Raw genomic sequence first — 21,017 nt, forward strand, 5'->3', positions numbered from 1 at the left:
TTGTCAACGAGAAATAGAAGTGTGTTATGTTACTCTGAACCTTAAAGATGTCACAACTGCTGGCCAGTATTACAAAGGTCAATTAGCTGACCTTAGTTTCTGGTTACTGATCTCTTCAACAGCTAAAAGATTAAGAGAGGATAACATCTACCCTTATCACCAATCTACAACCAGTGTACAGCTCTACTGTCTTTATGTTAAAGATTCCTATTTACAGGGTGTCACCTGATCCTGGATCAGTTCATTGCCATGTAGCGTGAATGACAGGTGTCATGACATGTGTGTGTGTTCATCTTGAATGACCTGAACAGCAGTAAGAAAGTGTCACTGTATGTGTGTGACTGACACATGTCATTAGCTGTGTAATGCAGTAAGGTGTGTGTGTGTGTGTGTGTGTGTGTGTGTGTGTGTGTGTGTGTGTGTGTGGGTTTGTGTGTGTGTGTATGTGTGTGTGTGTGTGTGTGTGTGTGTGTGTGTGTGTGTCATACAGCTGGTTGTGGTCATGTACACAAGAGGATAGGGCTGCAGGCATCACATTTCACCCAGTGCCTGTGTGCTATGTGATACTGCAGTGCACGTCTGTGTGTGTGTGTGTGTGTGTGTGTGAGTGATAGCCCCAGGTCCTGTTCCAGCGCAGCGATCACACACTGAGAAACAGTGACAGAGAGGCAACCTGCAACTAACAGCTAGCGAAGCATTCAGAGCTTCTGACAGGATGTAAGATCTCGAGAATTTTCTGTGGTCTCGCTGAGCGTCAGCAGGCAAGAATGGAGATCAGAATAGAGTGACGCTCTGGATTCAGACCCGGTCTGTCACAGCGGCTGCTTTGCTGAATAATTGATCCCTTGGCTTGTGACTGGTTGAAAATGAGGAAGGCAGCACTGATGGTTTGGATCAGTCTTGTGGTGCAAGGTCAGTTTTGATGTTTATATCTGACTGATATGATAAAGCTAACTCTGCCTTGTATTCTGCTCTTGTTTCTGCAGTCTTTTGTCTATTGTAACCCTCTGCTGTCCTCTTGCCCCCTCAGTGTCCCACGGGGCTCAGGGTCATTATGCCCACAAACTTCTGTCTGACCTGATGGAGGACTACTCCAACGCTCTGAGACCAGTGGACGACACAGACAAAGCCCTCAATGTCTCCCTGCAGATCACCCTGTCACAGATCAAAGATATGGTGAGTAGAGAGGAAACTCTATTATGTATTATTGCCAAACATGGATTTAGAGATATAAAGCCTGTACACCCCCACGCACGTATACAACCAATCAACCTCAAAAGAATCCTAAATCCCGACATTTCACACACACTGTTCATTTATGTTCTTCACCTTCTTGCTCCAGCACTTTATTGATGCTACAGAATGCCTACACTAACTCTAAAGTCCAAATCGAAGACACCATGTATGTATAAATAAACTAGATGCATTTGGTCTCTTTTGAAACTTCTGTGAATTTGATGACTTCTTGGTCTCACAACATGACTTGTAGAGCTGTAGAGTTTAAGATGATAAATTATATCACAGGAAGACAGACATAATAATCTGTTGTTGTTGTTGTGATTCATGACTCACTTCAAACTGTCACTGATTCAAGATAAAAAAAAAAAAAAATCAAAGTTTTTTGTCACATGCTTATACGATACATGCAGTAAAATGCAGGGCAGTGTACCCTTTATTTAAATAAGACTTTATTTAGATTTTTGAATATATACAATCTACATCATCAACACTGACCACATTGACAAAACAAAGAACTCACAACCTAACAACAAAATGTTTACACTACAAATAAACTCAATAGCTGATCAACTTAGTTACTATGAAATACATAAAATATAATTAAACTTAAACATACAGTATGTCAAGTATAACTCTTTGAATACAGTTAATATCTATAATGTTTTATCCTTCACCAAGTGAAGAGCAAAAAGGTTGCAGTAAAAAGAAGAATTAGGAATTATTTCATCTAATTTTCTTCAAGCACATATCAAAGGGTAGATAGTGACAGAACCATGTTGATAAGATATATAAATCAAGTTACACGTTAGAGAGCTACTGTGTGTACAGTGTAACCAATTCTTAGATGAGTACATCAGGATTTAAATACTGCACTGTAATACAGTAGTGGACTTACAATTTAATTAATTAAATGAACAAAGCAGAGGCCTAAAGTTTTTGTCCAGCTCAGATGGCAAACTAAACTAAACAAAAAACAAAACCAAACAAAATATAACCGAACAAACACTGGGTCCCACACTCAATTGGCATCATAAACGCACGTTTTCCTCATACTGTCTGTGCTAGAACACCTGGTACACCTGGCTAGCCCACTCTGCTCTGATTAGTCAACGTTTTCAGGTCTTCCGTATCTGCACTCTCGTTGTCTCTGCAGGCCTCCAGGAAATGCGCTGGGCTTTGAAACCAATTTGACACAGTGGCCAAACTGTGGAATTACAACTTCTGAGTCGGTCACAAGGTGTCGTAGGGCCCAAAAGACATTTCCAATACACTTACAATGCGTAAGAGATATTTGTAAATGTCACAACCCCTGTGGAACGTTTCGTTTTATAATCAGAATTTGATGGTTTCTTCCGCTAACATTGAGAAAGTCTAGAAGAGCCACAAGAATGAAGTGTTTTATCCACATTCAGGCTAGTAAAGGGCTAAACTGGAAGTAGCCATTTTGGCTAGCAGAAGTCTCTGGTGCGCCTTCTCTAATGATTGCAAGCATCTGGGTAATTTTATACATGCAGCTAAACTATTTTGGCTTCATGAGCCACAGGAATTAAAGGGTGCTCCGCCTTTAACGCTGTATTCAGGTTTGGTTTTTTTTTTACATCCATGTGTCTCTAACTCTAAGAACATCCAGTCTGTTAGCATTAGTTTTTCAGAAAAACCTATCTTGTCTTTCTCTAAATGTGTTTATATGTGTGTATGCGTGTTTAGGATGAGAGAAACCAGGTGCTGACTACGTACCTGTGGATCAGGCAAGTCTGGCATGACAACCTCCTGAAGTGGGACAAGGAGGACTATGATAACCTGGAGATGATCAACATCCCCAGTGACCTAGTTTGGAAGCCAGACATTGTGCTCTACAACAAGTTAGTAAGAGGGTTCACAGTACACTTGTAATGCAGCGGTGTGTGTATCTGACTGATGTGTCCTTTCCTCTCTGTGTGTGTATAGAGCAGATGAGGAGCCTGCAGAAGCATCCAGCACTAATGTAAAACTGCGTTATAACGGAGAGATCATCTGGGACTCTCCAGCGATCACAAAGAGCACATGTGTGGTGGACGTCTCCTACTTCCCCTTTGACTGGCAACAGTGCAACCTCACCTTCGGTTCCTGGACCTACAATGGCAACCAGGTGTGTTTAAGCATGCTGATGACAGGGTGAATGAGACAGGGATCACACCTTCTACTTGTTTGAGATCATCCCGTTCATCCATATTAAAAATGCAAACCCTGTTTACAACATAATCCACCTCTCCACTGTTCATTTTTACAACAGCAATGTATCAAATGACAAAGTGAAAACAATGTGACAGTGTGACATTGCTCGCTCATAGCAATAAACCTACAGAGAATTATCACCTGAATCTGCAGCTCCCCTCAGTTTTATGGAGTTTATAATGAGTTTCAGCTTATTGTTTAGTTGTGCAGCCCATAACTTTACTGTTTTGGTTCAATCTCACCACTCTTGTGGCCTTTTTGGGCGAAGCAGGGAGCTGTTTTCAGTAAAAGAAAAACCTCTAAAAATCCACTCTACCTGCTCAGCACTGAACAGCTGACAGACACAGTAAGAGACCAGCTGGTGAAAGTAGTCAGTCACTCCCCCTGAATTCTGCACAACCTTGCAATTTTGTCCAATCACTGCAATTTTACAGCAAATTTCACCATCAAAAACCGGTAAATCTCATTTTATTGTAAAACTGCGTGCAGTCTATGTGCCTGGGACCAGTGGCGTAAGGTAATTACGATGGGCCCCGCTGCAGGCTATCATGACAGGCTCTAGTGCACGCTATCGCAGGGCCAGCCCTAGCCATTTTGGTGCCCTAGGCGAGATTGAGATTTGGTGCCCCCCCGAACCACATTACCCCACCGGTACTGGGGACCACAATGGTTTCAAGACAAAAAGTGCTGCTGGGGTAGGTGTAAATCTTAAAATGTCACAGAACTCACTAATTGTAGTAAAACAGCATTTTTTATTTAGCGTAGTTAGGCTATTAGCCAATTTGCAACCCAGTAATCCAGTGTAGACCTAATTCATTGATATATTTCAATATCAATCCAGCTTACTACAATGTGCTACGATGCCAAGTGGCGCTCACATCTCTGGTGCAAGCCAGTGCAGAAATCTGTTTTTGTGGATAAGTTCATGTTAGCCATTATCACTGATATTTGTCAGCGAAATTTCAGCACAAGAAGGAGCAGTTATCCAGATAGCGAGCTATTGGCTTGCCATTCAGTCTCATATCCTTCAATCCGTATTATCTGAGTCCAACAGCTATCGTAGCATTATTATGTACCATTAGCTTTATTGCTACTTAGCTAGCTAGCTGCAACAAATGAAACATCTAATGACGTTACACACAGAACGGCATTTTAAAGATGACATAAGACAGACGACATACCTCTATATCGGACTTTATTTTCCTCCTTCTCCTGCACCTGAAGACTTGGACCTTTTCATTATTATGAAACGCAGGTAAAACGTATATCTGCCTATCTTGACCAGATTTTGACACAGACCCCACTTTCAGTGCGCACAATACAGGTGCAGCGGCGGGGCAGATGAAAAATTTTGAGGAACAGGGGTGCAAAGTGTATTTCTTTCTTTCTTGCTTGCTTTCTCTCTTTCTATCTTTTTTTATGTATTTGTTCATTTGTTACCTCCAGAAAAAAATAGGATGGGCGCCCACTGGAGAACTTTTATTATTATTTTTTTTAATTTTATTTTCATTTTTTTTCCCAGCGCCCACCAGACAATGTGGCGCCCTAGGTGACCGCCTATATCACCTATGCCTTAAGCCGGCCCTGCGCTATTGTGCACATATCGTCTCATCAGATCATCAGAGACTTGGCATTGGATTACATTAGCACACATATTACCCATATTACCCATCTGTATATAATAAAAAATACCAGAGAAAACAAGAAATTATTAACAATTATTAATTCAATTTAACAATGTTAATAGTTGATTCATACTTAATAGTTGATTTATAAAGTAGTTGATTTATAGTTATAAAGTATACAATTTCATCATAGATGCTAAATAAACATGACGGAGATGGGTTTGCTGTTTTCAAGGGTATATATAGCAAATGGCACCATTTTTTAATTTAATGAGAGTTCCTCTTTGAACACAGGCATATTTTCAAGGCGGCTATCACTCACAAGCACTCACAAGGTCCATTCTCCACCCAACACAGCTCGGTGGTGGATGTTAGCTGCTGCTGCTGTTAGCTTGTGCTAACCGTGCAGAGAAAACAGGAGGAAAATGGCTCACAAAGTCCTTCAGCATTGCTTCAAATGGCAGCAACAGCCCCTAATCCCCCTCAAATCATTACAAATACATTCAGATACTCTGGAAAAAACCAAATACACTTTAATAGCAACTATTTTGCTCTTTTCACTTGCTCTCGCATTCCAAAAACCACCTATAACCATTGCAACATGTATTGCAATTTTTCAGAAAAAGTGCTGTGAAATCAGACATTTCAGGCTGCAGCAATCTTAAAAACAGTCCACAAAATCCTGGAGGGACTGTAAAGTGGAGCATTGAGCAGCTTAAGAACTGGAGTTGGTGGAGCCCAAAACAGATCTAAAAAGGTGTAGCTCTTTTAATTACCTATTATTCTGCTGGATAGCTTGTGAAGAGAGAGCTCCAGGGATGATGTTTTTGTAGACCGACACAGAAGTTAGCATCGCACTGCTTTTCTCATCAAAAGCCTATGAGGTTTTTCTGTTGGATTTTGGACTATTGCAGAATATAAGCTCTGGGGAAAACAAAGAATCATACTTACATGTTTAAGATCATTTTTACAAATCAACACCCCTTTTCTGATAAATGCAATCGCCAGAAGTGCAAAGCTAACATTAGGCTAGTAACTAACTACACCACGGTTACATGGCTTCAGCGTCAACAAAAAGCCTTGTGAAGCCGTGTTTGGTGAAATGATGTGTTGTAGTCTCATTTAGCCATTTGTTGGCAGCCACCTTTTTTCAAGACGTGTAAAAGCTTCGACATTCATCATTGGGGTATTTACTGATGTATCTTGTGTTGTAGAACAAAACGTGAAAGTCTCTTCAGCTTGTGTTAACCACAGACTTTATTTCAGGCATCTAACCAAAAACCCATTCAAAAAACCAACTCATTTCTGTGTTTGAGGACTCATTCCTACAGCATTCTATTGTTGCTCTCTAACTGCTGGATGTATAAAGAAGCAACTGCATGTTAACAAGTTCACCATATTGACTTAAAATGTGATGTTACTCTCAGTTTCAAGGAGGATGATAGCACGACAAGGAAGCAGTTAAAGGTTTGTTCACCCAAATGACGAACTACCCCCCTCACATTTTCAGTTCAGTGAATCTCCATTTTAGTAAAAAGTCAAATAGGATGACAGAGTGTTTTCTGGGTGATTTGCATTTTTTTCTGATGTATTTATATGTTGGTTTCCATGTTGCTCCTTTAGTGGAACAGAAAATCTAAATAGTTTATACAGTAAGTAGAGTGTGTACCGTATGTTAGCACTGGTAATCAATACGGGTCATGTACCAGTGTCTTGCCCACTGTAGTCTGTAACTGGCTCCAGTTCCTGACCAGATCAGATAAATTAAGAGTGAATAACTTCTTGTTTTTAAAGGCTCTGTAAGGGGAATTCGAGTTGGTAGTTGCTGTGTCCACATGACAGCATGTTCGCATTGCTGATATGTGTCCTCTATACAGGTGGACATCAGTTTGGGGATGGACAGCGGTGACCTGTCTGACTTTGTGGAGAATGTGGAGTGGGAGTGTCACGGCATGCCAGCAGTAAGAAACGTCAGGATGTACGGCTGCTGCTCCGACCCTTACACTGAAATCACCTACACCCTGCTACTGAAGCGCCGCTCCTCTTTTTACATCTTCAACTTGCTCCTGCCCTGCTTCCTCATCTCATTCCTGGCCCCGCTGGGCTTCTACCTGCCGGCCGACTCGGGGGAGAAGGTTTCCCTTGGCGTCACAGTGCTGCTGGCGCTTACTGTGTTCCAGTTGTTGGTGGCTGAGAGCATGCCTCCTGCAGAAAGCATGCCCTATATAGGTCTGAATCATTCTCTTTGCATTCAATTTTGCCTCATTATGAAAATATCTAAACTACTGAAACCCACTCCACAGGGTAGAGCAAAAGAATAAAATGAATGAAAAACTTTGGTTCATAGAAATAAAAGTGTTTATAGTACAGCAACATTATGAAATGCTAAGGCCAGATGTAGACTTAGTATTTCACAGTTTTGATTTGGGACCTCTTAATTCTGACTTAAGGCCTTTACAAACCAGGTTTGTGGCTAAAAAATGACACCTGCCAATATTTTGCATTCAGACCATTCATACCAGTGTTACATCAAAATGTTTTTTTCCACCATTAATGCGTTTGCCCCCCTCGGTGGTTAGGGTTAAGGCTAAGGGTTTGGGTAAGGTTTAGGTAGAGGGAAACACACTGGCAACATTTCAAATTTGCAACGGTTGCAACACTTAAAAAAGGTTTTGGTGCAAACTTTAGGTCACCTGGTACAGTGTGCACCCCATATTGACTGACTCCTTTGCAGTAGCCTGGGCTTGTTTCTGACCTGTTGCCCTTTGCTGCGTGTCATATCCCCTCTTGCTCTTTCCTGTCAGTTATATCAGCAAAGGCAAAAACGCCCAAAAACATAATTAAAAAAAGGTTCCAATGCAAATAAACTCACCGGCAGCAATGCAAATTTGCAACAGCTTCTGGAATTATTATTGCGAGAGGTAAGAATGAAGGAAATAGGTGTGGTTGCTGTTGCTGTTTGCAAGATTGAAAGGAGTTTGCAATCTTAGTTGGGACTACAGATCCTCCGTGTTGTGGTTTTATAACCCCCATAGGTAGTGGCACAACGTGATTGGTTGATGACTTTTTCGTAGTGCAAAAGCTCAGACAAATCTGCCCTGTTCTAGTTTTTTCGGCACATAATTGTCGCCAGATGGCGATGTACTCATGGCAAAAGCCACAGTTTGCCATCTTTGCGTGAAGTCCTTCAGCGTCTTAGAAATTTGACTCAGTATCTTATAATTATGACTTACTATGATTATTCTAAATTTAATTTTATCATTTTACTTCTCATGCATTTTCTTTTCTTGGCAGAAATGAGCTTCACACAAACTCAGCTCTTTTACTTGGAGACTAAATCGGTTGATATATAGGTTGATATGTCTATGTTTAAAGATGTATCTGGGACAACAGATTTCCATGGCATGTCTTTCCAGTTCAGTACTGACGAAGTGAGGAAGTTGTATGTGAATGTTCAACCTTGTAGTTCACAAATTAGGGCTGCTTTGTATGTGTTGTCTCTCCCCTTTGTAATCCATCCTGTCCTTTATCCTTTCCTCCAGGGAAGTACTACATAGCCACCATGACTATGATCACAGCCTCCACCTCTCTCACCATCTTTATCATGAACATTCATTTCTGTGGGCCTGAGGCCAAGCCGGTCCCTCACTGGGCCAAAGTGCTCATCATAGACTACATGTCCAAGATTTTCTTCGTCTACGAGGTGGGGGAGAACTGCACTACGCCGGAGAGTGAGAGGACGCCGCTCTACCCTGAGGAACCTTTGAACGGTAACAGCAGCTACCACGATGACTATTTCAATGACTACCATCATGACAACGACCCATACAAGTACAGCAACGGCCATGGCGTACATCATCCCAACAAGCATCACAAAAACCAGGCCAATGGCAATGCCAACAATAGCCGTCACCATTACAACAACCATAACAACCATGCTTCCAGACTGGAGAGGGGTGAGGGGAAGCGAGAGCCTGCAAAGCGCTACCACCACATCAGGAGGGATGAACTGGACTACCAAACCCGTCCTCATCCACAAAACCTCCCGCACCTGAACGGAGGGCTGAAGGAACAGCTCCTCTTTCCTGTGGAGAAGCTTCAGGTCCCAGCCTGCCCCTGCTGCTGCCCCTGTCTCCAACATAAACAGGTGCATCACCACAGCATCTCTGTTTACTCACTTTACCCACTTATCTGATTACTCCTCTTCTTCTAAAGTTTCTTTAAGTGCTTGCTTTGGTTCATCTATCTGTCTCTTCTTCAGGTGGTAAAGAACATTCAGTACATAGCCAACTGTTTCCGCGAGCAGAGAGCTACTTGTGTCAAGGCAGCAGAGTGGAAGAAGGTCGCCAAGGTGATGGATAGGTTTTTCATGTGGATCTTCTTTGTCATGGTGTTCCTCATGAGCATCCTCATCATCGCCAAGGCATCCTGACAGCCTCCTCCCTCGTCTTTTTACCATCATGATAACATTCATCCTCCTTCATGGCTGGACCTCAGCATTACTCAGTGTCACCTCATTTTTTACTTTAAAGCAGCACCAGATAAATCAAAACTGTTTTATATGTGTGTCAGTATTGTGTGTATGTGCGTGCGGTTGTGTAGGTTGATTGTTATTTTTTTGCTTTGACATAAAGAGGACGAGGTCACTGCGCACCAATCATCCGTTTAACCACACAGGCACACAAGCACAGGATTCATCAAAGCCTCTCGGTTAGTTAATGTCAGGTGTGCTTGCATGTGTGATGGAGCAGTGGAGCGGTAAGACAATCTAGGCTTCGCCTTGAACATGCATGGATTCTCCATTATTGATGAGCTAACAGCCAGACATCCAGCTATAGGCATTACATTACTTAACATTGCGTTTCAGGCAACCAGATGATGCTGCTTTCCAGAGTCGGTTACAATGAGAGCAGCAGCAGATTGACCTTAAATACTTATGAGACAACATTATATATGGTCAAAGGGCCAATCATCATGGGAAAGCGTGCAATGTAAGGACATTTAGTGTTTTACTAGTTTAGATTGTAAGAAATTTGGTTTACATTAGTTGTGAATACTTGAATGTGAGACTTGAAGACAAAGGGTGAATGTTTACCTTTCTTACTTTTCAAAGAGCCCTCACTTTTTAACACAATAATCAGACCTTAAAGTCTACCTCCAGAGTGTGAACAGTGGATGTACTGTACCTTTTGACTAACTTGTGTTTCGCTCATTGGTCCAGTAAAAAATAAACCTTTGATAGCTTGTTATTAAATATGGTTTTACTCACTGTCCCAGCAGTTTGTGTTATGGTACAAATCTAATTTATTATAAACAATGTATACATACAATTTACAGATTTTTTTTTTTTTTAATATATAAAAGCTCTTAAAACTGCCTCACACTTTTCCTGTAAAATGTATATAAACTAATATATATATATATATATATCTTCTTACTATATAATGACGAAACCTCTGTCTGTGTGTGTGTGTAGGTGTGTCTGTTCCACGTTTTTCTCCTCACTGACTTGGTCAGTCCATGAGAAATTTGGCACAGTGGTAGAGGGTCATGGGAGGATGCAAATGAAGCAATATTACATCAATTGGCCAAAGGGGGGCGCTATAGCAACCGATTGAAATTTTGAATGGGCATATCTCATGCCCCGTATGTCGTAGAGACATGAAACTTTGCACAGAGATGCCTCTACTCATGAGGAACAAATTTGCCTCAAGAACCCATAACTTCCGGTTATATAGATTTTCCGCCATTTTGAATTTTTTGAAAAACACAAACATCGATCTCTTCCTAGGAAGTTTGACCGATCTGCGTGAAACTGGGTGAACATAATCTAGGGACCAATATCTAAAGTTCCCTCTTGGCAAAAGTTGGAAAACTTACTAAAACTGAGCTTCTATGGGGCGTTGGTGGCTTAGTGGTAGAGCAGGCGCCCCATGTATAAGGCTGTTGCTGCAGCGGCCCAGGTTCGACTCCAGCCTGTGGCCCTTTGCTTCATGTCACTCCCTCTCTCTCTGTCCTCCCTTCATGCTTGTCAGTCCTATCAAATAAAGGCTAAAACTGCCTCAAAAAATATCTTAAAAAACAAAACAAAACTGAGCTTCTATAAGGCAATGACTATTGCGGAGGGCGTGGCTCATCACATAAAGGTGTATAACATCTCAAGGGTTTCACCGATCATCACACAACTTTGTAAGCATATGACCACACATACTCTGAGGGGACCCCTTCATTATTGACCCCATCAAACAAAATGGGGGTGCTAGAGAGCTAATTTCTTATGTAGGCCTAACCGCTATATCGATTTTTACTATACTTGGCAGATATGTAGAACAGAACGCCTCAAGGTGACTGCAGAAATTGAACTCTAATTGGCAATTTTTTTGACAACAAAAAAATTGGTATGCTGTACTCAATGGGTATGGACTAGTATATATATATATATATATGTATGAACACATAAATTTTGCTTCAGTTAAAGCTCACACAAAATCCTTGAATACTTATTACTTATAATCCATCCACAGGTGTTGAATATCAAGATGCCAATTAAACTACATCATTACTACGCAGGTGTGACTTGGGACGGTCATAATAAAAGGCTTTTGAAAAATCTTGAAAAACCAGTCAGTATCTGGTAGAGCACCATTTGCCTCATGCAGTGCAACACATCTTCACATAGAGTTGGTCAGGTTGTTGAATGTGTCCTGTGGAATGTCATCCCACTCTTTTTCAGTGGCTGTATGAGGTTACACTGTCGTACGTGCTGATCAGAGCATCCCAAACATGTTCACAGCGGATGAATGGCATGACAATAGGCTTCAGGATCTCATCATCATTTCTCTGCATGTATAATAATAATAATAATAATAATGATAATAATCATAAAACGTTTTCAAAACAGAGTTCCATAGTACTTTACATGTCAATAATTTAAACAGACAAGACATGAAAACAACACTTTTTAAAACAACTGATACAAACACAGACAGTTTATATTAACTTAAAACTAAATTAAAATCAGGAAAGACTTTCCAATAAAAGTATGTTTGAAAAGGGATTTAAAACTGACTCAACTGACCTGATTTCCTCAGAGAGATTTTTCCTGAGCCTTGAGGCCAGCAAACAATGAGCAAACATGAAGACAGCAAACTCTCTGTCCCCCTCAGTTTTCAGCCAGAGATATAGCTGGGAGAGAGACCATGAAGAGCCTTGAAAGTAATCTATCTATCTATCTATCTATCTATCTATCTATCTATCTATCTATCTATCTATCTATCTATCTATCTATCTAAAAAATTGCAATCATACAGTAGAAGACACTCACACACATACACACAGTGTGACAGACATGAGGCTCAGCAAATGAACCACAGCTTGGTTCCTTTAGACATTTTCATTCCCCCAAGAGCCTCTAGAGGGCAGATATGATCATAGAGGTTTCAGTTACTGACTCACTGAATAAAGTAATGAAAACCTGAACATGTAAGTTCTTCAATTAGATAGTGACAAATAAACAGCTTAAAGATTTTAAAAGACATAAAATACAGAGAATCCGTTAAGTATTATCAGATGCTCTTAATGGCTACAGGGTGTACCAGTACAATAGTTCAAAGAATTGGTGAAAAAAAGCACATGAACTACATAAGAACAGATTTAGGGGTTACATTTATTCTGCAGGACAAAGCTCGTTTGGGCCACTGCTTATCCATCTTCACATCTTCACTGCAGAAACAATGAATTACTATGATAGTAATTAAGATTTGTATGTGATGGACACACAAAAATGGGTAAATAAGAGCCTTAATGATGATAACCTCAATAAAACAAAAATGTGATGTGATATTTGTGATGTAATTCCTAATTTACTAATAAATAACATCAGAAAACATTCAGAAATATACCAGACTCAGGCTAAAGGTAATTCTACTCTGTATATAATTGGGGTTCTCAGTTACAGACTCCAGAAGCCTCCCCGACTCACTGAATGTCTTTCATTAGGCAGTTTTTAAATAGATATAATTATTAAAGAAACAAAAGAAAATAATAACAATAATAGTAACACAATCATCCATTTAAACTCAGGTGCAAAAAGATTTGACACCACTCTGTCTGACGTCCCAGCACCACATCATGATAGCAATAGTCAATAACTTGTCTGATAGATGACATCGCACACACTAACCTGGAGTTTGTAAACAAATACACACTGTGTATTTGTATCTGAATGAAGTCACAGTTTAAGTGTTGTGCAACTGGAGATGTGGTACTAACACCATGTATGTTATTAAATACATGTTGGTTTGTCGGTCAGTTTTTACACACTTTAATGTAATACAAATAACTGTAATGTTTGGTATTCTTCTGATTTTCCCACAAGCACCGCCTTCAAGCCAAATTTCAATTTGTCCAATACTTTGGTTTGTGGCCAAATACCTGCAAAACTAATGACATTCCCATCGACCGCAGTTGTACTTTGGCTTTACTGCCAATAAGCAAATATTAGCATGCTAACTAAGGTGGTGAACGTTAAACCTTCTTAAAGCCAGCATAACAGCGTTGTCATTGTTAGCATGTTAGCATGCTGACATCAGCTTTTAGCTCAATTCACTGTTGTGCCTGAGTCAAGCCTCGCAGAGCTGCTGTCATGGCTGTAGATTCTCAGTACTATTTTGTCGTTAGACAGTTTGGTCAGTCTGTGTGACACTGACAGGGGGGTGTCTATAGGTTATCATCCCACTCGACAGAATAAAAGTTTGCATTTTATGTTTCTGGAAACCATGGATATGTAACACTTGTTCACTGTTGTAAGGTGGATATGTTTCTTTATGTTTCAACAGCGCTGTAGTTAATGTGTGGTTATGTAAAAGCACTAAAACTACTGAGCTATGGTTAGGAAAAGATCTCGTTTCGGCTTAAATTACCCAGTTTTGGTGGCATAATCATAGCTGGAAATGCTGCTTAAGTGCTAAAAAAAACCCAGCGGATTTTGGAGGAGCAAGCACTGCTAGAAATGCTGCTCAAATCTTGCTAAAAACACCCATTTTGGTGGCACAATCACTGCTGGAAATGCTGTCAATGTCTTGTCACTTTTGGCAGCACAATCGGTGGAAAAGCCACCGGCATCTTGCTAAAAAGCACTCAGTTTTGGTTGGTGCAGTTGCTGCAGGAAAGGCTGCTGGTGTCTCGCTAACAAACACCCAGTTTTGGTGGCACAGTTACCACTGGAAATGCTGCCTACATCTTGCTAAAAACACCCTCTTTTGTGGCACAATCATGGCTGGAAATGCTGCCAATGTCTCGCTAAAAAACACCTGGTTTTGGTGGCACAGTCACAACTAGTAATGCAGATATCTTGCTAAAAAACACTGGTTTTGGTGGCACAATTGCTGCTGGAAATGCTGCCAATATTGTTTGTTGTTAGTCTCAAACAGTGGTTTGCACTGATCTTCAGCTTGGCGGCCATTTCGCCTAAGTAACATGCCATCCACCATCCCTTTCACATGCCAGTCACAAAGTCAGCTGTACAACATTGATATGATATGTATGAAGCATACAATTATCTGTGGTTTTCAGAAACTTACATTGTCAGCATTTTCTTCTGGCGACTGAGTTTATTGATCCCTGGTGGTTCCTAAGTGACAACTCATCAGCTCACTTTAAAGATAGCGACTGAACAATCAGATGACTCTACTCTTGGTCTTTGATCACACTGATGTACAATATCTCAGCCTGCTTCCCAGGTTTTTGCCTCAGCTGGACCATGACCTCTTGCTGGACTGTGTATACTCAGAGATAAGATCTGCTGTGCTGAGTGTTTCAGAGACGGACTATTGCGTTAAGTTTTCTCCAGACTGATATTTGAAAAACATGGTGATGGCAATGGTTAGAGTTCAGAGGGGTTTAACATGTCATAGGGTCAGACACACCCAGTACGTTGGGATCTATATAGTGAGCTATTGTTCTCAGTTTATGGAGGCAAGTGACCAGAAACAGCATGTCATCCATTGGCAAGCAGCTGTCTTCCATCAGCTGTGCAGGTAAGTTGGGATTTATGTTCATTTCTTTTGAATGTATCCTGTCTTCTCTCTCTTTCATCTGACCATAGCCCTTCTTCTTTTTCATCTCCTCAGGCAAGAAGCCACCATCACCCTACCCTGACATGAGACTGGTTTTGCTTGGGAAGACTGGCAGCGGAAAAAGCTCTACTGCCAACTCCATCTTGGGCCGTAAGGTCTTTGAGTCAAAGGTTGGCAGCTCCTCTGTCACCCAACGCTGTCGCAGGGTCTCTGGAGAATTTCGTGGGCGATGCCTGACACTCCTGGACACTCCGGGGCTTCTGGGCACTTCTCAGACTCCACAGGAGGTTCAGAAGGAGTTGAGGAGGAGTGTTAGTCTCCTATACCCAGGGCCCCATGTGCTCCTTCTTGTTATTCGGATTGGGAGATTCACTCAGGAGGAGAAGGAGGTGGTGCGGCAGATCAAACAGGCAATGGCTTCTGATGCTTTGAATTTCTCTGTGGTGGTTTTTACCCATGGAGACCTTCTGGAAGAAGGGACATCAGTGAAGCAGTGTCTGATCGACGGGTGCAAGGATCTGGCTGATCTGGTGGCAGGATGTGGGGGCAGGTACTGTGTCTTCAACAACCAAAGCATCAGGAACAAGGAGCAGGTATATGAGCTGCTTGCTTTAGTGGACAGCATGATGCAGCGAAATGCAGGAATGTTCTACAGCATTAAGATGCTCCAGAAAGCAGAGGAGGACCTGGCTCAGGAGCTGCAGGAGGAGCGGAGGCTGCTGAACGAGAAGGAGGAGCTTTTAAAAAAGAAGCAAGAGGCAGAAATACAAGAGTTGTATGACCAAAAGCTAGAGATGGTTCAGCAAAAATACAAGAGGGAGATGGAGGAGCTGAGAAAAAAACAAGAGCTGGAGAAGGAGGAAGAGGAGAAACTGGCAAGAGATCGGGAGGAGGCCTTTCAACGAGAGATGGAGGAGAGTGACAAGAAGGAGAAGGAGAGGCGGATACAAGAGATGGTGAGAGTGATGGAGATACGTAGAGAGGAGGAGGAAAAGAGGGATGCTCTCCAAGAAAAGCTTGACAAAGTTATGAAAAAGCTGGAGGAGCAGGCGGAGCGGGAAGAGAAAATAAAAAGAGAGATGGAGGAGAAGATCCAGAAGGACAGAATAGAAAATGAAAAGAAGGAGAAAGAGAGGGAACTGAAGCAAACACAGAAAGAGCATGCCATGAGGCAGAGTGAGGAAATGAAGAGAGACGCTTTGCAGAAAGAGCTGGATAAACTTACCCAGAGCTTGGAGGATCAGATCAGGAAGGAGGAGGACAGGAAAAAGCAAATGGAGAACCTGCTCAGATGTGAGAGGGAGGAGAACCAGAGAGAAAGGGACATACAGATGGAGAACCAGAGAGCGGAGAAAAGGAGAACCATGGCCCTCATGCAGGAGCTAAGACTCATCAGGATGAAAGTTGAGCAACAAAAAGCAAGCAAAGACAATCTCAAGAGACAGGTGGAGGAGGACCTGCGGAGGGAGAGGGAAAAGTGCGACAGAGAAATTTCTTTGTTGAAAAAGCAGTGCGGAAGTAAGTGTTCAGAGCCGTACAACATGACAATGGAAAAGAAATCTGCAGAGAGACACAGCACAGTGACAACTGTGACTGGATATATGCAGGAAATGGGACTGATGGGACTAAACGCAGCTTTAGAGAGTGTTGGAGCTCCCTGCTGTATACAGTAACAACATGAAGATTTCTATAGTGGATTTATTATTTTACAGGACAAATGCATTCATTATAACAGTACCTTTTTTATGCATATGTGTATTATGACCTTACTAACTACTAATTATTCAGGAATGTAAAGGTTCAATATGTTATGACTGAGAATTATTATTAGATTCAACCATTAACTCACAGTTGGAAAATGAAAGGAAATTAACATGAAAGCATTTCATTTCAACAAATGGATTTAATTCCATTGTGTCCTAAATCAGCAAATGCACCAAAATAGTACAAACTCTCCAAAATGATGGAGATAATCTGATTATCAACTCCCCGTCCTCTGCTTCGGACTCTCTGTCTCTGTCTCCATCATCTAAATCTGTATTCAAACAAAACCCTGTTGCCATTAATAAAGATCAAATATTACTTGAGTGCTATTTTAGTGTCCCTCACTGGTGCTCCAACTTCAGCTGAGCCATCTGGTTCTGGCCCCGACCAAAAAGTCTGCTTTAATCCTGCAGCATGTCCTGTGCGTGCGTGTGTGTGTGTGTGTGTGTGTGTGTGTGTGTGTGTGTGTGTGTGTGTGTGTGTGTGACAAAGAGAGCGAGTTGTGGGAAGAGTGGGTATTAAATTTGGAGTGTGGTGTCATATCAGTATGTTGTCTGAACAATACTACGAAAAATACCTTGAAAATATATGTACAATATATCTCAATGAAAATGAAAGCGTGTACTTTTTAAAAGAAATAGTTATATGTGGAAAGGAACTAACTGAGGTTCACAGTACAAAGTATAAATAAAAGTGTATAAAGAATGTGCAATGTACACCTCACTAATCTCAGCTGCACTACGCAAGCTGAGATTTAAGTGAGCACAACAGCTTAGGGCTGGTACGGGATGCCTGACTTGAGGATTCCCTGAAACATGCTGACAAGTAAAAATGTGCTCAGCCAGAGACTGGGTCTCATCCTAGGAGAGGTTGTCAGGGGATAAAAAGAGGGGAATCAGAATCAATCAGACGTGCATTACAGATTTACACGGCAATCTGAGGGATGAAAGAACTGAGAAGGTGAGGACACAGATATTGATGATAAAGGCCTGATGGGTACTACTCGCCACAGGGTTGATGAGCTTATTAATGAATGTCTGGGATGCATTAATCGAATAACAGCTAACTGGGGTGGTTAAAATATTAGCGGGACTGATAATGAGAAATACTTGTTGGACTATCAAAGAAATCAAAGAAAAAGGAGAAAAGACATTGTATGAGGCATCACAGATATCTCGAAGTGCTGGTAATTCCTGTCACTTACAACTGTTCATCATGTTACTACACTGACAGTTAGTGTGTGTGTGTGTGTGTGTGTGTGTGTGTGTTATATGTGGGAGGTGGGAGGAGTGGGTTTTCATTGTTTGTTTGTTTTTTATCTTGTGAAGCACTTTGTGTTGGATTTTTATGTATGTAAAGCGCTATATAAATAAAGTTTGATTTGATTTGATTTGATTTGATTTGGGAACAAATCAAAGTAAACTAAAGGGGTCTAAAATTGAAATTGTGCATAGATTATGTGTGATACGCATAGTGACTGGATGTGCAGATTTTAAATTACGAGAGAAATGTAGGTTTTCAGCCAATAGCAGCTTTAGTCTCGGTTAGAGAAACTGAGAAAGTATTAAAAGTGCTAAAACCAAAAAAAGAAAGTTAGAAACAAAGAAAAAGAATGTTACTTGAAATCTTTTGGTGGGAGAAATAGGTATAGCAAAGGGGCAGGATAAACTAAAAACTGTGTGCTATGCTCTACACAGGGAAAATGTTCTCTCTCTCTGTGTCCTTCCTGAAACAGCACATGGGTGATGGCTTAGACTGCCTGTGACAGTGTAACCCGAGGCATCTTGGCTGGCTGCGTCCGACCCTGCTTCTGCCCTGCACATTCTCACTCTGACCTCGTCACATATTAACGTTTTGGTCATGGACTTTCCACGTCCAGATATGATGCACAAGGTACCCTGGGTGCATTGATTTATATTTACATACAGTCTCTTTCAAAATAAATCCACTACATCAGTACAACACAGCAAATTTACCTCTTTTTCCTTCAAAAACAAACACAAATGGTTAGGTTTAAGCAACAAAAGGAAGTGGTTAGGTTTAGAAAAAAAGAACAGTGTTTGGCTTTAGAATCTTATGGGATGCCAACACCACTCTCTCGGGCGAAGGTCAGAGTTTGTTGGACCCATCCACCAGCCCTCCTGCCCGCCCCACTTGGACTTCTGCTGCCTTAATTTTCGTCCTTGTCCTGCCTGATTTTCCCCTGACACCTCCGGGCACTGTTAAACTATAACGGCAACCAGCCATGTATCATGCTGAGTTGGTTTCTGACGCCACAAGTCACTGCCCAAGCCCCGGATTATGACGACTTTGGAGTGAGACCCTGCTCTTCTGCCTGATGATTTGGATGCTCCAACCAAACGGCCTATGTCAGCAAGATTGCACAGAAGGGAAGGTAGAGGTCGCTCCCTTCAGAAGCTGGAGGAGCACATTGCTCAGCTACAGGAGAAATAAAGATACTTGTGGTCACCAAGATTCAATTGAAATGGGGCATTGTCAAAGGAAAATGTCCTGAAGAGGACACTCCAGACGACTGGGCTGAGGGCTCAGCATATAGAACAGCAACAGCAGGCTTGGTACAGAGACTGAACGACAACTGTACAAAACTATTGATCTGGGGCGTGGTAGGACACTGGTACAAGAAGTCTGTGGAGAGCATTACAAACTACCACCTGAGACTGTCAAATAACTTCAGAGTCCACAGTGGCTGGACACGGATGAGAACCCTGACAAACCCTATGAACTGCAAGAACTTCTTTAAACGCTTAGTCACACTTGACCCAAGATATCTGTTTGACACTTTCGCACATGCACACCATGCAGAGAAAATGTTGACAAGAAGTGAGGAGTGAGTTGGTAATGCTGAAAGGTAGACTCTGATGGCTCAACTGTCGGCTCCTGAGCAGAAAATACATCATAGTCGTGTGGCAGAGGGAGGACAGAGAGATGGAGCAGAGTTCAAGGATGGCTTTTTTTGAAGAATTCATTGGAGACTCACTACCACTGTGGGAAATATGATCACTGGGTGAAAGACAGAGAAGCCAACCAAGGAACAGAGTACCATAGCAAGAGAGAGGACAGGTGGCAGAGGGAGGGGGCCTGGCAACTCAGGAGAGACATGACGGGACTGGAAGAGGATTAGGAAAAACACACAGACACACAAGAGAGTGAGTTAAACACACACCTATATACACATGCACACACACGCATATGATGATGTGAAGTTGGAAATATGAATGGCACAAATATTATGCCATGACTTTACAGGTGTGTAGCTGAGATCACAGCGACAGTTTAAAGATGGGTGTGGTACAAGCAAGGGTGCTGTAAGCAGGGGGGTAGAAAGTAGGGAAGGGGCTGTTGATGCCCTTACTTTACACCCTAGCCCACATTTGTATTCAGTCGTGGATTGCTGTATTGTGGCTGGATTGATTTCATCAGAAAATGGTCTCCAGTTAACAGTTCTCGTTACGATTCAGTCATGAAATAAAGGACATTAGCAAATACTTACTGTCACCATTTTCACTGACAAAAAGAACACTGCTGCAGCGACCACTGTGCTCGCTGCATCCAGGAGACAGGGTGGTGGTGAAGAACTGCAAGAGGTGAAACTGATGAAAGCCCCCTGGGTCAGCCCATTCCAGGTGCTACTGGTGACCAACTCTGCAGTGAAGATCACTGAGAGAGCCACGTGGATCCACGCCAGCCACTGTAGGAAGGCACCAGGCAGTCTCAGGGACCAGCAACATGAATCTGAGAACAGTTGAAGCAGCAAGGTTCAGACCAGGCCATCCTGAGAGGTGATCTCTACTGTGGGGTAAAAACCCACTGACTGCCACTCCCGATAAAAAGAGGGGCTGACAACACAGGCTGCAGGGCAGAGTGTTTGCTCAAAGCCAATTTTAAAGTGATATTTACAGTAGAAGATTTACAAATAACTGACCAAAAAAAAAAAAAAACTAGCCACCAGCAAACACATCTCATTACACATGAAAAGCGTAGATTAGAAATCATAGAATTCTTTATTGGGTAATTTATAAATTAATCAAGGATGAGAATATAGGAGAAAATATGACACAGTATTTGTGCATTTAATGTG

The 21,017-nt window shown here is 41.7% G+C and overlaps 1 protein-coding gene across 1 annotated transcript; it reads left to right on the top strand.

The window, feature by feature from the left end:
- Positions 1-663: 663 nt before the first annotated feature.
- chrna9a (cholinergic receptor, nicotinic, alpha 9a) lies at positions 664-10,442 on the top strand. Its single transcript, XM_049572690.1, has 7 exons — positions 664-912; positions 1,031-1,176; positions 2,947-3,101; positions 3,187-3,367; positions 6,956-7,307; positions 8,621-9,225; positions 9,340-10,442. The coding sequence occupies exons 1-7, from the start codon at positions 867-869 to the stop codon at positions 9,508-9,510; spliced, it is 1,656 nt and encodes a 551-aa protein (XP_049428647.1). The 5' UTR covers positions 664-866; the 3' UTR covers positions 9,511-10,442.
- Positions 10,443-21,017: the final 10,575 nt, after the last annotated feature.

This window comes from Epinephelus fuscoguttatus, linkage group LG3, assembly GCF_011397635.1.
Source record: "Epinephelus fuscoguttatus linkage group LG3, E.fuscoguttatus.final_Chr_v1".
Classification (NCBI taxonomy): Eukaryota; Metazoa; Chordata; class Actinopteri; order Perciformes; family Serranidae; genus Epinephelus; species Epinephelus fuscoguttatus.